The 17,390-nt window shown below is 38.8% G+C and overlaps 2 protein-coding genes and 2 long non-coding RNA genes across 12 annotated transcripts in view; 2 read left to right on the top strand and 2 right to left on the bottom strand.

The window, feature by feature from the left end:
- Positions 1-3,422: 3,422 nt before the first annotated feature.
- LOC118240844 (uncharacterized) lies at positions 3,423-13,456 on the bottom strand. 5 transcript variants are annotated; one of them, XR_014120079.1, is made up of 7 exons: positions 13,377-13,456; positions 12,839-12,954; positions 12,637-12,711; positions 12,467-12,520; positions 11,668-12,274; positions 7,170-7,204; positions 3,423-6,399 (listed from the first exon to the last, which is right to left on the bottom strand). XR_014120079.1 is itself a non-coding variant. In XM_081708350.1 (6 exons), the coding sequence occupies exons 1-3, from the start codon at positions 10,565-10,567 to the stop codon at positions 9,715-9,717; spliced, it is 441 nt and encodes a 146-aa protein (XP_081564476.1). In that variant the 5' UTR covers positions 10,568-11,618; the 3' UTR covers positions 3,423-5,406; positions 6,281-6,399; positions 6,959-7,204; positions 8,871-9,714. The 5 variants fall into 5 exon arrangements, 1 of the variants encoding a protein (XP_081564476.1); XR_014120078.1 differs by having other exon boundaries at positions 3,423-7,204; positions 11,629-12,274; XR_014120076.1 differs by having other exon boundaries at positions 3,423-7,204.
- On the top strand, positions 12,270-14,687 carry LOC145653851 (uncharacterized). 3 transcript variants are annotated; one of them, XR_014120081.1, is made up of 6 exons: positions 12,270-12,393; positions 12,487-12,528; positions 12,858-12,894; positions 13,289-13,441; positions 14,225-14,262; positions 14,440-14,687. It is a non-coding gene; the product is annotated as an uncharacterized LOC145653851 (long non-coding RNA). The 3 variants fall into 3 exon arrangements; XR_014120082.1 differs by lacking the exon at positions 12,270-12,393 and having other exon boundaries at positions 12,467-12,551; XR_014120080.1 differs by lacking the exon at positions 12,270-12,393 and having other exon boundaries at positions 12,468-12,528.
- A 136-nt stretch (positions 14,688-14,823) lies between these two features.
- Positions 14,824-17,390, top strand: part of LOC145653852 (uncharacterized) — a 2,577-nt gene continuing 10 nt past the window's right edge. Inside the window, exons 1-3 of the long non-coding RNA XR_014120083.1 lie at positions 14,824-15,045; positions 15,781-15,829; positions 17,264-17,390. The exon at positions 17,264-17,390 is cut by the window's right edge and continues 10 nt beyond it. This is a non-coding gene — a long non-coding RNA (uncharacterized LOC145653852). The remainder of the gene's footprint in view (positions 15,046-15,780; positions 15,830-17,263) is intronic.
- ttc39c (tetratricopeptide repeat domain 39C) overlaps positions 15,850-17,390 on the bottom strand; it is a 12,205-nt gene continuing 10,664 nt past the window's right edge. For all 3 annotated transcript variants that reach the window (XM_027005420.3, XM_081708347.1, XM_081708349.1), the window contains one exon: positions 15,850-17,390. This exon is cut by the window's right edge and continues 923 nt beyond it. The gene's annotated coding sequence lies outside the window, so the exon portion shown is untranslated.

The following is a 17,390-nucleotide window of genomic DNA, read 5'->3' as shown; positions in this document are numbered from 1 at the left end:
CACACAGACATATTGACCATTTTTGGCAGATTTCACCACGTTATTACGAACGTGGATACGTTATCTTATAATTATTAGCAGTGTGAGATGTGAAGCTAAGTGAAGCACATGTGCAGAATTTCTAACAATAGCCTGTTTTGTTTAGCCTGGCTAACTGACCAATCGGTGAAATTAAATGTGGTTGCTGAGCCTGTCGCAGCTGGGTCAATTTAATTTGATTTCATTGTGTTTAATTTTAAACTCAGCTGCGTGCCACGAGACACAAGTTAATCTGAGCATTTTTTTGTTTTAATGCCGATTTAACCTAGCCATGTTTTACAGTTATCTTGAAATAATTGAGGTTCATCGCTAGAGGGTGCTGTTCATCTTTTTTTTTCTTTTTTTCTTTTTCTTTTTTGTATTATCGATCAGGAAAAAACTATAAAATAGATGAAGTGGATGTTTTCTATGGATCATATGGAATTTGAGTATATGAGTGAATGTTACTATGTAAATGTATAAGAATTTGTGGATAAGATTATTATGAGATTATTTATAATCAAACGACTACACTATACAACCACATCTACCTTTTATTTACATATTATACAGATATTTATATTTTACTTACAGAGCAGCTCCTCACTGGTTTGGCTCAGAAGCTTCTTTTCGATGTTCTCTTTCTCCAGGTACTCCTGCAGGTTAGGCATCTCCTCCGCCAACCGCCTGAGGGCAGAAGAGACGTGGTGTGAAGCGTAGCCCGCTGTTAAAGGCTACAGATGTAGTACATCTGTGAGGCTAACCGCACTTATTATATGAAGCCTTACAGAGGTCATATGGAATGATCTCATTCGATCAACCCTAATGTAACCCTTACAAACTTTCATCAACTCATTTGAATAACACGACCATAGCCCTCAAGAACTTTCCTAAAATGTTTTAGGATGTTCTGAACAGATTCTCTCTTAAAGGTTAAATCCCTTGCAGGTCTTAGTCCTGCTCATCCCACATGCTGATGTGTGAGTGAAACAGTGCATAGGTGTAGAGACCTGGACTTGGCGAGATGCAGGCCTATCCTCTCAGTCTGGTGCTATTCTGTTACTAGAGGACCTGAACACGCTTCTCCAACAGCACGTTCTTCTGGGCCTGATGACAACGCGCACACACATGCACACGCACACACACGGGCACACGTACAGACATACAGATGCTGTTTAATTTCTTCACATCTGTAGATACACTAGCATAAGTTGATATATACGTTTATGAGTTTGATTATGAGCTGATTTCAACTTGACAGGTACAGAGTATATAGTATACATAGAGAGTGCATAGTTTTACCAGATTGAGTGCTACAGATTCTTGTGATGAAAGGTGACAAACCCAGCGATATGAAGAAAACAAGTACTGGGTTAGTCCCTTAAAGGTTTAAAGGAGTCTCCCTTAAAGGTCCTAGTCCTGCTCATACCACATGATGACGTGTGAGTGAAACAGTGCAGAGGTGTAGAGACCTGGACTTGGCGACATGCAGGTCTTTCCTGGCAATTAGTGCTGCATTCTGCTGCAGGAGAACCAGAACATGCTTCTCCACACACACACACACACACACACACACACACACACACACACACACACACACACAGGTGCGCACATATACACATTCTGTTTAATTTCTTCACATCTGCAGCCTAGAGTAAGCTGAGGGTATAGTGTTAAACCAGGTACTACATAAACAGTATATAGTATATATACAGAGGTCTCTCTTCTCCAAAGTAGCGGAGAGATATGAAAGGATAAAAGGGGAAAAGAATAAAATGCACGTCGGTTTTAAATTCGCAGGCTGGAGTGGATAACGAGCACGTGACGGAAAGGCTTCCGTACCCGATGGGTCCAGTTCTCGTGGCACATTCGATGCCGCGCGGCCCCTGGGGCTCACGTTTTCAAGGGTCTAAGTGCGCACGTGCTGATGACCGGCGACCTAGCTCCGTGCCTGGGCACAATTCGGGCACTTTGACCCCCTTCAAGTGAATGGATAGATGGGGGAAAACCATACTTCCAGGCCCACCGTGTCACATCGACCATGCAGGGCAAAGTGGCTTCGTCCCTGGGCACACTTTCTTGTGATTTGAGCCTTTAAATAATACAGGATCCAGACTTCCAACGCTCTCTAAATCACATGCCCAGCAAAGTAGCCTTAAACCTGGACACACAATGGAGACCATTTGACCCTTTAAATCATACTACAACCAGACTTCCAGGCCCACCAGGTCACACAGTCATGCCCAGCAAAGGAGCTCTGGGCCTGGGCAGACCATGCAGTTTGACCCTTTAACCAAAACTAGAAACAGACCTCCAAGCCCAGGAGGTCACAGAATCATACCCAGTAAAGTAGCTAGCTAGCTTTCAGCTCAGTAAACCATACAATCAAATGTCCACCAAGCATTTAAACCGCAAGCATTTAAACCAGTAGATACAGCTAGTTACCGGCTGCACGGTTAACAGTGCAAAGCCATTACCAAGCTACCTAGCTAGCTAGCTAGCTAGCTACTGACTTTGCACTGTTAAAAGTGCTTCCGGTAGCTAGCTAGCTAGCTAGCTGGCAGCTCAGTAACCGTACAAATTCGCCTGCTGCTGAAAACTGTCAAGTTGTATTTATAGCTTTCGTTTTACTTCTCTCAGCTTACTTATTTGTTTTTTTTGTGTGTGTTTTTTTTAGGGAAGTTCAATAATTTCTTAGAAATCTTGGAACATTTTGCCAGTTGGCATCTAGGAAAGCCTTTCTGCCCACAGACAATAAACACAAGCCAGAATTCCTCAAACAGGAATGAATCTACTAATTTACAACACGGTTTAGTAACATTTCAGGCACATGAGTGGAGGAAGTAGCAAATTCTAAATGATGAAATCGAAGCTGATAAAAATCCATGAAAATTTAAGCTGGTCATGAAAAAATGCTTGTGAATTGAAAATGTAAGTGATAGTTATCTGGAAAAGAAAGGATTAAAACAGTCTTGATTTGATATATTTTTAAAAATCAAATATCAAGTTTGATCATTCATGACCAGGGGAGTTTCTATGAGGGTGTAAACAACAAATGCATGTGAACTAAATACTACAGTGGTATATAATGAAATAATTTGAATAACTTTGTGTCACGTCATTTAACGTTTAACTCAAGCCGTTTGTGTTACCGGACTCTTTTATCACTTAACGTTAGTAACTGTTTCAGTTGCCTTGTTTATCCAATAACATTCATTAATTAATCAATGGTTTAACCCAAGCAATTTTCGTTACTTCCGCCTCTCGAGGCAAAAATGTCAATCAGAACGTTGCGCCCGCAAACTTCAAATAAACGATAAATAAGGCAAGTAATAAAAATGGATAAAGTTGAAAGATAAGTTGATTAAACTTGAGTCAAATAAAACTACTTATCAGTCAAAACATCAATTCATATGCATTTTATTGACCCTAAATTTAATTTACGTGCATTTTAATCAGCCATATTTTTGATGTACAGACCTGAGTTTTGTCGTTGAAGAGAATAAAAGAATCCGTCGTGTAAACTTACGCCATCTGCAGGCTGAGATGGTGTTGGGGTGACCCGGATGTGACATTTGCCAAGCTGATGACATATCGCGATATTAATTGTGAGATTTCCTTACCATCTTTGCTCTTCGCAGAAGGGCACAATGCGGTTTACAGGGCACAGTTTGACCGTTTAAATAAAACTAGAAACAGACTTCCTGGCCCAAGAGGTCAAACAGTCATGCCCAGCAAGGTTGCTTTAAACCTGGGCACACTTCAGACCATTTCACTCTTTAAATCATTCAAAGCACCACATTTCCAGACCCAAGAGGTCACAGAATCATACCCAGCAAAATAGCTCTGGGCCTTGGCATACTTCGTGGACTTCGTGCCTTTAAATAATATTACAACCAGATTTCCCAGCCCAAGAGGTCACACTGTCATGCCCAGCAAAGTAGCTCTGGGATTGGGCAGACCATACAGTTTGACCCTTTAAATAATACTACAACCAGATTTCCAAGCCCAAGAGGTGACACGTTCATGTTCAGCAACGTAGCTCTGGGTCTGGGCACAATTCGTCACATTTGAGCCTTTAAATAATACTACAACCAGACTTCCAGGCCTCATACAGAGAAAGGCTGAGGGATAGACTGTTCCATTGCTCCTGGACACCATCACACTGATCCTTGTCTCCCCAAAGGTCACAGAGAGGTCAACGATTTCAAAGCGCTCCTCATTCATAGCCAGAGAACCAATGACTATATCTGCTCTTTTACAGACCACCTTAAAAGAAAAAAATAAAATAAAAATTCTGAATTAGCAATCTGCATATTAGAATTTGTGCATTAGAATCTGCCCATAAACATGTTTTCCATCTTAGATGTGTTACAACCCTATCCAGGCATTGAGGTCATAACAAGAATGTGATAAGACTGGTAGTTGGATGGCATGTCGAATGACTAGACACTGGATTGGTAGATGAGGTGAAACTTTGTGTTCACCATTCTTAATTCAATATACACAAACAATAATTAAGTTCAGGAGTGGCTGAATGCCAACATAAACAAATTCCACACTACAAAAGAAATACCACAACCAACTACACTTCACAGGACAAAAATAAAATACAAATTTACATTTACATTTATGGCATTTAGCAGACTTACAAAAGTGCTTTGTCATTTACTTATAGAATATATCCAAGTACAGTATAGTAGGTTAGAATTAAACATACCAATGAACTAGAATACTGTAGAATACAGGGATGAATGCTGATACCTAGAAGTGCAAAATACATAAGGTCTATCTTAAACAATGATAAGTGCTATAAACAATAAGTGCTAGAGTTTGTTAAAAAAAAATATAAACAGTGCCCTACAATAAGTACTAAATTCAGGCAGTCAATAAGGGAGCAGTGTCAGTTGTCCTTTAAATATTCTGCAAATAGATGGGTCTTCAGTCTGCGTTTGAAGACTGCAAGGGACTCTGCTGTCCAGACAGCAAGTGGGAGTTCATTCCACAATCTTGGAGCCAGGACAGAAAATAGTCTCGATGCTTGTCGTCCATGAGACCTGAAGCATCATGCTGAGCCGTATTTGAGGTTCGTAGTACTTGAGGGACGGATCGGGCTTTGACCGTTGACCTCATGTATGAAGGGGCTTGTCCACTTTGTAGGCAAGCATCAAGGTTTTAAATCTGATGCGTGCAGCTACAGGGAGCCAATGAAGGGAGTGCAGCAGTGGAGTAACATGTGAACTTCGGAAGATTGAAGACCAGTTGTGCTGCTGCGTTCTGGACAAGTTGTAGAGGTTTGATGGCTCTTAGAGGAAGACCAGCAAGTAGCAAGTTGCAGTAGTCCAGCTTTGAGATCACAAGAGACTGCACAAGCACCTGGGTAGCTTCCTGCGAAAGAAAGGGTCGAATCCTTCGTATGTTACACAGGAGGAATCTGCAAGACCGGGTTAGATTAGAAACATGAGTTGAGAATGACAACCAGTTGTCCAAAGTTACGCCCAGGCTACGGTCAGCTTCAAACAAATCTTACACCAACTCCCTGACAATAAACAGACAATAACCCCAAACAAACAGGCACCACTTCCTACAATCAGTCACTATATACATAAACATACACTAGAACATACACTTTAGTCTATCACAGGGATCACAATGATAAACAGAAGACAGTGAATGCTCACGTACAGATCTACACCTACACAAGATGACTGGGGACATCACAAGACAAGGTGAGCACAGCCAAGAACATTAAAAACCAAACCCACAACTCACACACTGTTCTGCCGACTCTAGTATGAGCATGGGCAAACAACCACCTTCTTCCAGCAGGATCCTTATATGGGCCACAGAAATCACTTAAAGTAGGGCAGATCCAGTAACCAGGTGCACAGAAAGTCCAAAATCCCAGACTGGACCAAGAGCGCACTGCATGCGTAACACATGCCTTTTCATCTGAGTAATGATCTTTTCATAAGATTAGGAACTCATTAAGGAACCTTGCTACATATGTACTTTTGTAATTATGTAGACAAAAATCTGATACTCTAGGCTAAGAACATCAAAAGACAGTGACACATGAGCAAAGCTGCACAATGCTGCTCTCTCACCTCTCCAATCATGCCATTACAAACTAGGTGGAGGTCATAGGAAAATATGATATTGCGAGAGAGTTTCTTCAGGTTGCCAATGCAGAAACCTTTACAGCCAAGTTTAGTGTAGGGCTCTGTGTCTCCAACAATCCTGGACGTATAAGAAAGCTTACTGTTTGAAGTATAAAGCTCATATTATATGTCTCCTACATCAGATCTTCTGAGGCAAACCTACGAAATGGAAAGGTTCTTCATTTCATCAGCGGGGTGCTTCCAGTAAAGTAAATTCTTCCTGTAAAGTAAACAGCATTGCACATATGTTTAGATACTTCTTTAAGGGTCATTTGTTTTATAATATAGTCTTGAATGAAGCTAAAAGGTACATCAGTATGTAAAACCCTCCAGGACCTCATTTTATTCCCTGTGTTCAGCTATTACTCTTATTGTAGGATGGTAAAATGAGTACTTGTCCCTCTAAGTCACTGCCGAATCACAATTTAGGCCTTATGCTTTGTTCGGTATGTTTCAAATGGGTCAGCCGATGGTTCCATCATCATTATTCACTACTGCTCCTCATACATTTCCACATGCTGCTTTCTTAATTTGTCATTTGTTGCTTGTTACCACTTTTGGGACATGAAATTTAGAGAGGCCATTTTTGTTTGTAAATGTGTTAAATGGGAGAAAAGCCTTTAAACTCTGGCTCATTAAAAGGACACTATTTACTAGGCTTTCCTCGTGTTCTGTTGATTAGGAATCTCTAGTGCATGGCTGATAGATGTTAGAAATCAAATGCATGTTCATCTATGAGGACTGGATAACAAGGGGCCCAATAAATTGATTCAGATGACCTGGTGGTGCTGGTGAACACGTTCAGTGGCTTTCCACTGAGGAATGGAGAATTGCATCATGTTCTGCTGTGACACTGCACATGTGGCTTTGGTTGCATTTCTCCCAAAGGATGAGAAGAGAAAGGCAAGGCAAGCGTAAAGAGGCAGAGCCGAAGGCGATAGTAGGAGGGTGTGAGTTGATGGGTGATGTCGGCAGTGGGCGAGCAGGTACCAGACGTCATGACAAGTCCTCCTGTTCGGTCATGCCTACAACAAATGGAAGGACAGTCAGGCCTGGCCAAAACAAATCCAATGCAAATTAATTGCTTGCAAACAAAGGAAGGAGAGCAACTCTGGATTATGGCACTGGCTAATGAAGGGCTGGCCCATACTGGGGTAGAGCTACTGCAGTGCACAATACTGTCCTTGCCACTACATAGGTGTGCCTCCCTCACAAGTGTCAGCTCAGTAATGTAACACACACACACTGACCCACTGTTATCACTCCTCTGACTTATCCACTCCTTTTCTTGATTTGCTTTCATATGTTACTTGTACGCACCCTTTGTTCTGACAGCAAAACGCCTATTAACAAACGCAAGGTCCTATTCATCTCAAGGAAGAAACGCATGTTGGTATACACAGACATGCTCCATTCAGTTGACCTTAACTGAACAATAACAATCAAGCAGTCTTTGACAGGGCTGAACTGGGATAGCAGCAAAAACAGACTAACAGGACTCACATGAGACACACAACACAAGTTAATCATCACCCTACCAACATGGAACTTAACAATTAACATGTGATTCTTTTGCCTCTGTTTAGAATTTGGTACCATTGCTGTTTGTGTTTCTACTTCATTCTGCTGCCTTAGAAGGTGCCTTCCACTCTGGCAGATATGCATGTGAGGAACCTCTGTAGTCAGTGATCGTGCGTAATCTGTTCCAAACATGCCCGAGCTCAGAGTTGAGGTAGGTGGCCTTCACTCTATCTCTGTAGTCCCTTTTGGTAAGCCTGTTGGTCTTTTGAATGTCATACCTGGACTGTGGTATACTTTGTCATTGCTAGTGTATTAATAACACTTTGAACCTTGTAATACTATCAATATGTGAGATTTAGCATTACAATGTTTTACCAATGAAACTTCGTACAAAAAGGAATATATTATGATGTTGTATATTTTGATCTAAATTTCTGCTGGGTCTTCTGATGATTACAATTAGTCAGAGAAAGGAAACCACTTAAATGTCTCCAGGATCTGATCTATTCTGATTGGTTTATTAATGCTGCTATCCAATATCACCCAAGGTGGAAGAATTCCTTTTGGATTCTTGCTTCTGCCAAGGATTCTTCTTTATCCCACAAAAGTAGTTTCATCTTGCTCAATACGATATCTAAACCTGGGGTCCTTTACAGCTGCTTTTAAGCAATGTTTCTTGCATATGAATTAAACTTAATTAAAAATAGTGCACACCAGAGTCAGATGTTTAGGGACAACCATCAAAGAAAGTAAATCAATGGCAAATATAAAATATTAAGAGGGACTTTTATTGTGTCCAGCAGAGGTCAGTGTTTGCCTAATAGTGACCAGCTGGTGACTGGCTTGGACATTTACTCAGAACTGGACTAAGATGTGTTTCATTAAGGAAAATTAAACACAAAACTGTTCAGTGGTGGATCTGAACCCTTTTCCTGAGCATAATAATGTGCACACAACCAACAATACCTCTTTTCCATTTCCGTAGCTCAGTGGTTAACGTACTTGACTTGGAAGGTTGCTGGTTCAAGCCACACCACTGTTGGGCCCCTGAGCAAGACCCTTAACCCTCAATTGCTCAAGTTGTACTCAGTCATAAATGTAAGTCGCTTTGCAGAAAAGTGTAAATGTAAATTAAATGTCAGTCAAGATAAACAACAATATTGCTCTTACCTGCGGAAGTCCACTCTGTCCATGAAGGTGCTGTTAAATCTGGACTCGATGATTCTTCGAGTCTCTATCTCATGGAATACACCTCCCAGTTTGTAGACACAATACAGCACACTGTCTCTGACCACCATGCCAACATAATCACTTTGTGACTGTATGTGGACAGGTAACATAATGCACTGGCTATAAGTGACAGCAACACATTCTGTATAAAGCCAGTGCCCTTTTCAATAAAACAATAACAAACCATTAAACTGTACCACCAATGAAACCATCTATGAATACAGGAATTGTGCAAGTGTGCTGCTGCAGATTAGAATTAATACAATTATTCACGGTTCATCTAGTTCCCACACAAAAAGAAAATGCAGCCTCCTTACATTCTTATTTCCCAGGTAAAGGACAAACAGATTGTCTTCCTCTGCCCTACTTTGGTGCCATCTGCGGCTGTCCCCATGTGGAGGATCTACTGAGGGCCGGCGAAGCATAAGATTGAAGGCTGTGAAGGCACGGAGGTCTTCCAAGTTTGTAGGAGAGCGAAGCTCTATGTGGCTATCACCAGAGAATAACATGGGACCCCTGATCTGGAGGCACAAGGCACAAATGCCATATGCCCAAACAATAACAAAAGTCGGGAAGATTAGATAATGCTTTTAAAATGTTCTAGAATGTGAAAAGTCAATAAGTAAATATTTAAAATTATAAATATTGAATAGTTGAAATGTCAATGGCAATTTGTCACTGGAATCCCTGGGTCTGGGAAATCAGTCCAAAAGATATCTTGGATTTTGCTTTTGCAGACAGTGAGTCAGGGTGAGAAGAGCTAAACCATGCTGGGGAAGCTCCCCTAGTGTTCTTCAGCACTTACACTGTTGACCATGTCCCTGCTCTCCTTGATCATGTCTTTGATCCTTGTGATACTGTTGGACATGTGGGTTGTGCTGTGACCCTCCACCTCAGCCAGAGTATCAGGCAGCAAGGGGAGGAGTTTGTTAAGCTCCTTCACTGACAAGAAGCATGTCAACAAATGCACTCCTTAGAGCAAGTTTCCTTAGCACTTCTTTGAATACACAGCACATAGGTGGTCATATCAATATGTGCTAATTCTAGCTAAGGATGGGCATGGACCTTTAAGGCATTATGAAAGAAAGCCAGCACCGAATTCTCTTTTGCTGGCCTGACTCCTACACTAAGACCTGGAAAAACTATGCCTTTATTTTGTTACAATAAAATCATTATTGTCCGCCAATCCCTCCATCCGTGCAGCAGGTGAAGAAGCTTACATGTTTTGTTGACATGGCTGAGTATACTGTGCACATCTGAATCGCCACTGGAAACTGTCATCTTGTCCAACCCCTTACTTATATTCTCCAGTCGTGCTATGATAAAGTTCACTATGCTGTTGGCAGCCTGGACAGCATCCTTAGTTTGGTTCAGAACAGCAGTAATATCATCTAAATGAAAAGAAATAGATCCAAAAGTGTGTTAAAGTGGGGCTGTTGGCTGGGTAGTGGATGCACTGTGGTACACTGGGGATACACTGGGGGTGAACTGGGGTACACTGGGGGATACACTGGGGGGTACACACCACTGGAAATGTTGTTCAGCTCCTCCTTGATGGCTTGAATCTCTCTGTTCATACTCCTTTGTTTATCCTTCCCCTTTTCTAAGCGCTTTTTAATGGCACTGTATTTTTGCATGATCTCTTAAGGGAAATATGAAAAGTTGTTTTATCAAGGTGGACCATGCCATATTCAAAGCATGAGCTTTATGTGGCTCTTATGAGTTAGGAAGCAATACAAGCTAAATAAAAGCTAAACTTGGTTTTGTACAATGACACTAGTGCCCTTAAAAAATGATTCAGGAAAAAACCCCACAGCTTTCCAATTATTTAGAATAATAATTCTATGGTGTCTGATGTTTACTGCATTTGGTTTTCACTGGAGCTACAAGGATAATTTATCTAACAATCCAGAACCTTTTGTAAATAACTACATGCATCAATGATATTATTTAGAATAATTAATATACATAATACTATTTATATTTACAAATAATAATTTGTAAATATTGTATTTTGTAAAATAGCATGGATAGTCTGTATTTAGAAATGTATGTTTATAATGGAATACATTTTTGTCCACATTTCTTCCAGCTTTCTGGTACAATTTTGCCTTCAAAGGAGGAAAATGATTCCAATTATGCAAGTTAGCTGCCCTCATAAAGTTACCATGTGAGACTAGTGTAAAACTATTAAAGGAAATGTCCAGAAAAGCCTTAGCTGATTGAATACACCTGCGGTAAGTAAAAAACTGTGAAAAAGTGATATTTATACAGGCCTACTGCATATCAAAGCTATATCAAATAATACTAACAGCACAGACACCTTTTAACTCATTCTTAGTCATATTTTTAAGTTGCTTTGGAAAAAAGTGTCCATTAAATTGCATAAATGTAAAAGCAGCAATGTGTTCAAATATATACTGTTTGTGTGCACAATAGTATGCTCAGGAAAAGGGTTCAAATCAGGCACTGAACAGTTTGGTGATTGGAACATGCTCACCAAAATCCACTTTATCATCTGTTAACAAGCAGTCCTACCTAAAATCACATCAACAAACTCCATGATCAGTAACAGTTCAGTTAGCTATATAGCTCAGAATCAGAAACTTTATTTCACCAAGAATATTTTCCATACAAGGAATTTGTCTTGGTGAGTGCACACAAAAATCTAACAAATTAAACAGAACTGACAACAGACCTTTAAAAGTTATTTAAATAAGGCAGCATGCTTCATCACCATGTTGTTGTAGCATCCTGAAGCTTTGGGAGACTACATCCAATCATCCTCTGCGCTGTCCTGCGCTGGAATTTGGCTCGTTCTTGTAAGGTGGAGGAACCAAACCAGATGGTGATGGATGATGTGAGGAGGGACTCTATGATAGCTGTGTAGAATTATCTACTCTTTGCCCAAACGTTCCTTATCCTCACTAACGGTATCAGGATCAGCACCTACTCTATCTGAGGTGTCCATGATAAATACAGGAAACACCTGACACATCTGATGGTATTATGGTAGATAGCTAGGGTATATAGATAGCTAATCACAAGGTAACTTAACGCTACTGCGTAAATCTGATGTCTTTGACGAACGTCAGATATGTAATTATGGCATACTGGTGTGTCAAAATAAACTAAGTGATAGGCATTTTTGCGTTTTGATTTTAAAGAAGCGAAACTTTCTTTCTTCCTCTTTCATTCTTCAAAAAACCAGCAAGCTAGCCTGATGCTGAGTTAGCTGGTAAACAAACCAGAATCCAATACATGTGCGTTACAAGGAAAAGCTTCCTCCTTCGCCGGAGCAAGGCATAACAGTTCCGCATTTCGGGTATTCTGGAGCAGGTGGCCTAGCAAAAATAGGAACACGCAGAATGTGCTGAAAATCCTATGTAGTAGCTAACCTGAATACATTTTTTTTTTTTTTAACAATAATCATTTATAAGGTCCCATGATCTCCAAATTCAATGTAAGGGGCTGACCATGTTGAAGGGCGGGCTGAAGACAAACCCTTGTTGTTGCCATGATGACATTCTGATTACCTTTGTTTTGCCTTCTCAAGGTTTCTCCTTGCCCACTACGTTTCTGGAGTTGGACTTCAAGAGTATGTGAAGAGAAAATGACAAAGTATATTGTGTGCTATGCTGAATGGACATTTATTTATTTAGTTTATATAATTCAACAATGGCCATATGTTCTTCAAACATCTTACTTTATTCAGTGGTACTGATTAAAAAACTTTGGACTTCTAGAGCTTTCTGGTTGTTGTTGTTTGCTGTATTAGAGGCTGACTCAAACCATATATGAAGAGAGAATATGATGTTTTCAATGTGTGAAAATTCATAGCATTAATCACCATTATTCATAAACATATTTTCCATACATATTATATTGCACTGAATAACTTTGAGTACCTTTCTTTGGTCTTCACAGCCTCAGCTTTCTTGCACACTGCACTGAGTTCCAAGAGGTGGGTTCTCTGCTATTCTAATCAAACTTCTGCTGTCCAACTTGAGTTTCTTGATGTGGACTCAAGTAGTATGTGAAGAGAAAAGGATGAATGGTCATTAAGAATAGCACTTAACACTATAGTTATGTATTATGAATTTTCACTGTATGAATCACTATTCATGAATGTTGACATTTTCCTCACATATCAAATTATATTTAATAACTTTTCTGTCTTTACTTCGTATACGAAGCTTGAAAATGTGAAACATCACATGGCCATTCAGAATATCACTTGCCATACTTTAAATATTTGGGAAATTAGTTGTATCAACTAATATTTAGTAAAGAACATTTATGTACATATCATTGTGTTTCAGTGACTCTCTTTGATTACCTTTCTTCATCTTAAAAAGCTGCCTGTGGCCTCTGCCGATGTACTTGAGATGGGCTCAAACAGTATGTGCAGAGAAATGACAACTACTAGTTCAGCTACTCACTCACTTTGAGTAAAAATGTGAAAGCTCATGGCATCTTTATCTGAGCTCCAGAGGTCTTCAGTGGGGCAGGTCAGACAATCTGCATCCTCCCAATATATATCAATATTACATAATTACAAAATCACATAATTAAAAAAAATAATTTTCCCTTAATAATTACAACATTTTTATTTAAAATGATGTAATTGCTTTGGGGAAAACTAGAAGGTTTCTGTAATATTTATATTTATATTAACAGCAAAGTTAATAGAAAAATTAATATATAGGTTTGGGGCACTTAAGATAGGGAAACAAACAACTCCTCTAGAGGACACAATACTGAGAGGATTTATTGGTGCGTTATGTACGTACCTGAGGTTGACTACTGGAAATACAATCCTTGCTCTGTGTTTCTTTTCTCTGAGGAAACATTGTCAAATTAACTTCAGTGAAGCTACAAGAAAATTAGAAAATGTCTTTTTAATCTTATATTACAATTGTGTAAAGGTTCAGTCTTTAAAATTACATAAATGTTGATAAACTTACTAAAGTGTTTGAGGAAGGATGATGATTCTCTCCTTGATTATCACCCTGCAATGAAGTCACAGAAACATGACTAGAGTTGTATTCATCTTTATTAACATTACATAAATGTTATTAAACTTAGCCAGCATGAAAGAGCATGTTGTAAGAAGTACAATATGCAAATAGCTTGTCAAGTGATTGATTTACATTTTATTGTTATGCATAAAGATTGTGTAATCTACATTCCTGATAGAAACATTTAATAACAATTAAATAACATTTTCCTAAATTTTCTATTGCCATAAAAGAGTTCTGTAATTTGTCTCTTACAAAGATTTTTCTACCTAGGCTGACAATGAGCCTCAACATTTTACCATAAAGATGTGGTAAGTTTAAAAATATTTACATTTTTTTGTGTGTTTAAGAACAATTTACGTAAATTGTCTACAATCAGATCAGTTCCATAATTTACATTTAGCTGTTAACATTTTCACAATTTTTTTATTGTCACAGAAATATTTTGTTGTTCAATTTTAAAAGATTTATGTAATTTCTTTTTATAGACGTCTTCTTGGGTAGATCCCTGCTGAAAGCAGTAGCTCAGCACATTTTGTAATTTCACTAGAATATCAGCAATATTTTCTCACAAAGTTTGTATTTGGCAGAAAGGTTATGTTAAACAACAGCTGATTAGGGTCTGCTTACTAACCTTATACAATTATTCTGTTAAATTATGCAATTTGTTGTTGCTGTTATTTTAATAAAACTTACCTAATTGTGTAAAAATGTCCAAGCATCCTAATATAAAATGACATATTTTGCCAATATCCTGCCATAGCCTTTACAGAATCTTTCTATGTCCTAACAGAGATATTTGTTTTCTATATTGTGTAAGCCTGACTCTAACCTAGTGTCCAATATGTGGGGAGGTTACTGATGGTGTGACCTACCCCACTGGAGACCTCAGGCAATCAGATAAAGACCAGATTTGGACTACAGAAATCTTACAGAATCTGTACATCTCTCCAATGCCCACATCCCTGGGGGACTATAACCTGAACAGCAGAAAAAAAAAAAACGTACATGGTTACAGTCAGTCAACTATCCAATGTATTTAGAAAGCCATTCTTAAATTACAATGAGCCTCAACATTTTACCATAAAGATGTGGTAAGTTTAAAAATATTTACTTTTTTTTGTGTGTTTAAGAACAATTTACGTAAATTGTCTACAATCAGTATGAGACGAAAAGAAAAAAAGCACAATTCCTGTTCAAATAATACTACAGTTTCAGCGTCATTTCCAAGGCAACAGTTAGAAAATATGACGCAAACGAACTTGGAACCTTTTCCTGAAAATGGACAGGATTGTTTTTCTATGTTGTAGGTCTACATGTACAATATTCAACTCATACAAAAATAGGAACAACAGAACCTTTTAAGTAAAAAACAGCATTAAGAACAGGGTATACTAACGGAATTTTTGTCGTTGTCGAGTAGGTTCTTCATACTGTTGCACTGCATGGATTACTGATGATGCGGATGACTGTTAATCATTTGTACACAGCTAGTTAGCGTATTTATGAATGACCATGCTGTGTTATTACTGGAAAGGAAACGGTTAGCATACAAGCCTTTCTGGATCTGCTAGCCATTAAAAAATGTTTAAGAAGCAAGACACATGCGCGCACACACACACACACACACAAAAAAAAAAAAAAAAAAAAAAAAAAAAAAAAAACACTGATACACAAGCCATTGACCAAATGCACCAGTGGATTCATCACGGGTCTCTCAGAGTATCACCAGAATGGTTTCTCTGGCTTTTAACTGTTTCATGAAGTTTTGCAAATAATTAAGTTCACATTTGCTATAAATTGATCATAAACACGCTTACTGCTTTCAGTTCTGCAGCAGAATCAATTACTGTACAGGGATGATGGAACAAAATGACAGTAAGAAATCTTTTTTTTAAAATTATTATTAATTTATTTTACAGTCCAGCTCCACATGTTAAAGGAAGAAAACACTACAGACAGGAAATCCAGTTCCTGTAACACTGATGAATTCCTTTCTATCTGGTGTTGTTCTTTACCCCGAGACCAAGAACTACTCACCAATTCTAGCTGCACAGACCAAGGCCCAAAACCTGAAAGTCTTCTACTGAATCTATAGTCCAGATATGGTATTGCTGGGTTTTCATAATGTATTCAACTGTTTTTGAAAAAATTGTCCCAAAATAAGCATTTACAAGAGCTTTCCGAAAATGTTACGAATTCAGAAGACAGGTGGTTCTTGCAGAAGTCCAAGACCGTAGAGGTGTAGGTTGAATATAGGCCTTTGGCACAACTAAAGATATGGTTAGCTTGGTTCCAGACCTTACCTGTAGTACAGGGTCTCAGATTTTTGGGGCAGATCAAGGAGATAACTGGTTACCAATTAGATGGTCATGATGTATACATGTATTCAGAACACATTTTAATTCAATGTGGCATGGAAACAATTTGCAGAAAAGCAACAGTATTAGCTCAGCCAGAAATAAGTGGCGGCAACCTTAGGGTACAGAATATTAGTAACAGTTATGCAAATATGATTATGTTCAATTCATCTTATGACGTAATACAGTAGCTGGGCACTTCACAGTAAAACACAGAATCAGATAACCAAAAGCATAAGATGTTGACTTACTTTCCATATCTATTCTAAATGTATATTTTGCCAGGTCAGTTTAAGTAGGCGAAAGGGCCAAACAAAACAATGCACATCACATTAGCATAGTCCTCCACACTTAAAAGTTCACATGATGGTAAAATTAAACCCTGCTTCAAATGTGTTTTAAGATACACTTGTCATTAGCGTGGTCAACAAGAAACATAGAGCAAATTATTTTGTGTACAAGATCAGTGAGACAGATAGGTGTCTGTGTGTAAGGAGGTGTGGAAGAAAGAAAGAAATGAAGGAGTGGTATATCCTAAACACAGCAGAAAAGTAGTCACTTGCATTTCTTTGGAGATCTGCCTTGATTCCCTGAATTAGGTGTATTAAATCTGGCATGGCGCTAACTATTGCAGGAAGAAGTGAGGAGCCATGTCCAAAATGTTCAACTCTATTTACAAACACCTATCACCAGGTGCTATGAACAATTTGAAACCACCAGTACAAGAACCAATAAATGGTAAAGTAAGTTAAAATATCAGAATAACCTAAACCTGCAGTGTGGTATCACACTTGTTATCATAAAGGGGGATAATAGTCAGAAGAAATCAGCTCTTTCCATGCAAAGGATTGTGTAAATGTATCCAGTATTCTGAATAAGGTAATATTTTCAATATGCATATTACTGTATGTCTTGACAAGATGAGCAATCTAATTTTCATTTGTTTGCAAAGGTAACCTGCAACCTGAATGGGACAGTGACATCCCCTCTCCCCATAAACATTGTGGGGCCATATTCTCCTTCTACTACACTATGTGGTGGAAATGTCCACTGGAAAAGGCCTTCCAGCATGTTGATGT

Source organism: Electrophorus electricus, chromosome 26, assembly GCF_041902795.1.
Source record: "Electrophorus electricus isolate QZ-2024a chromosome 26, ASM4190279v1, whole genome shotgun sequence".
Lineage (NCBI taxonomy): Eukaryota > Metazoa > Chordata > Actinopteri > Gymnotiformes > Gymnotidae > Electrophorus > Electrophorus electricus.
Note: the sequence above shows the minus strand (reverse complement) of the source record. Positions and strands in the feature narration are given on the sequence as shown.

Coding starts and splice junctions, on each gene's coding strand:
- LOC118240844 (XM_081708350.1), bottom strand. CDS start 10,567: ATGCAAAAATACAGTGCCATTAAAAAGCGCTTAGAAAAGGGGAAGGAT. Junction 10,322..10,455: donor GCTGAACAACATTTCCAGTG/GTGTGTACCCCC, acceptor CTTTTCATTTAG/ATGATATTACTGCTGTTCTG. Junction 9,873..10,150: donor CAGCCATGTCAACAAAACAT/GTAAGCTTCTTC, acceptor GCTTCTTGTCAG/TGAAGGAGCTTAACAAACTC.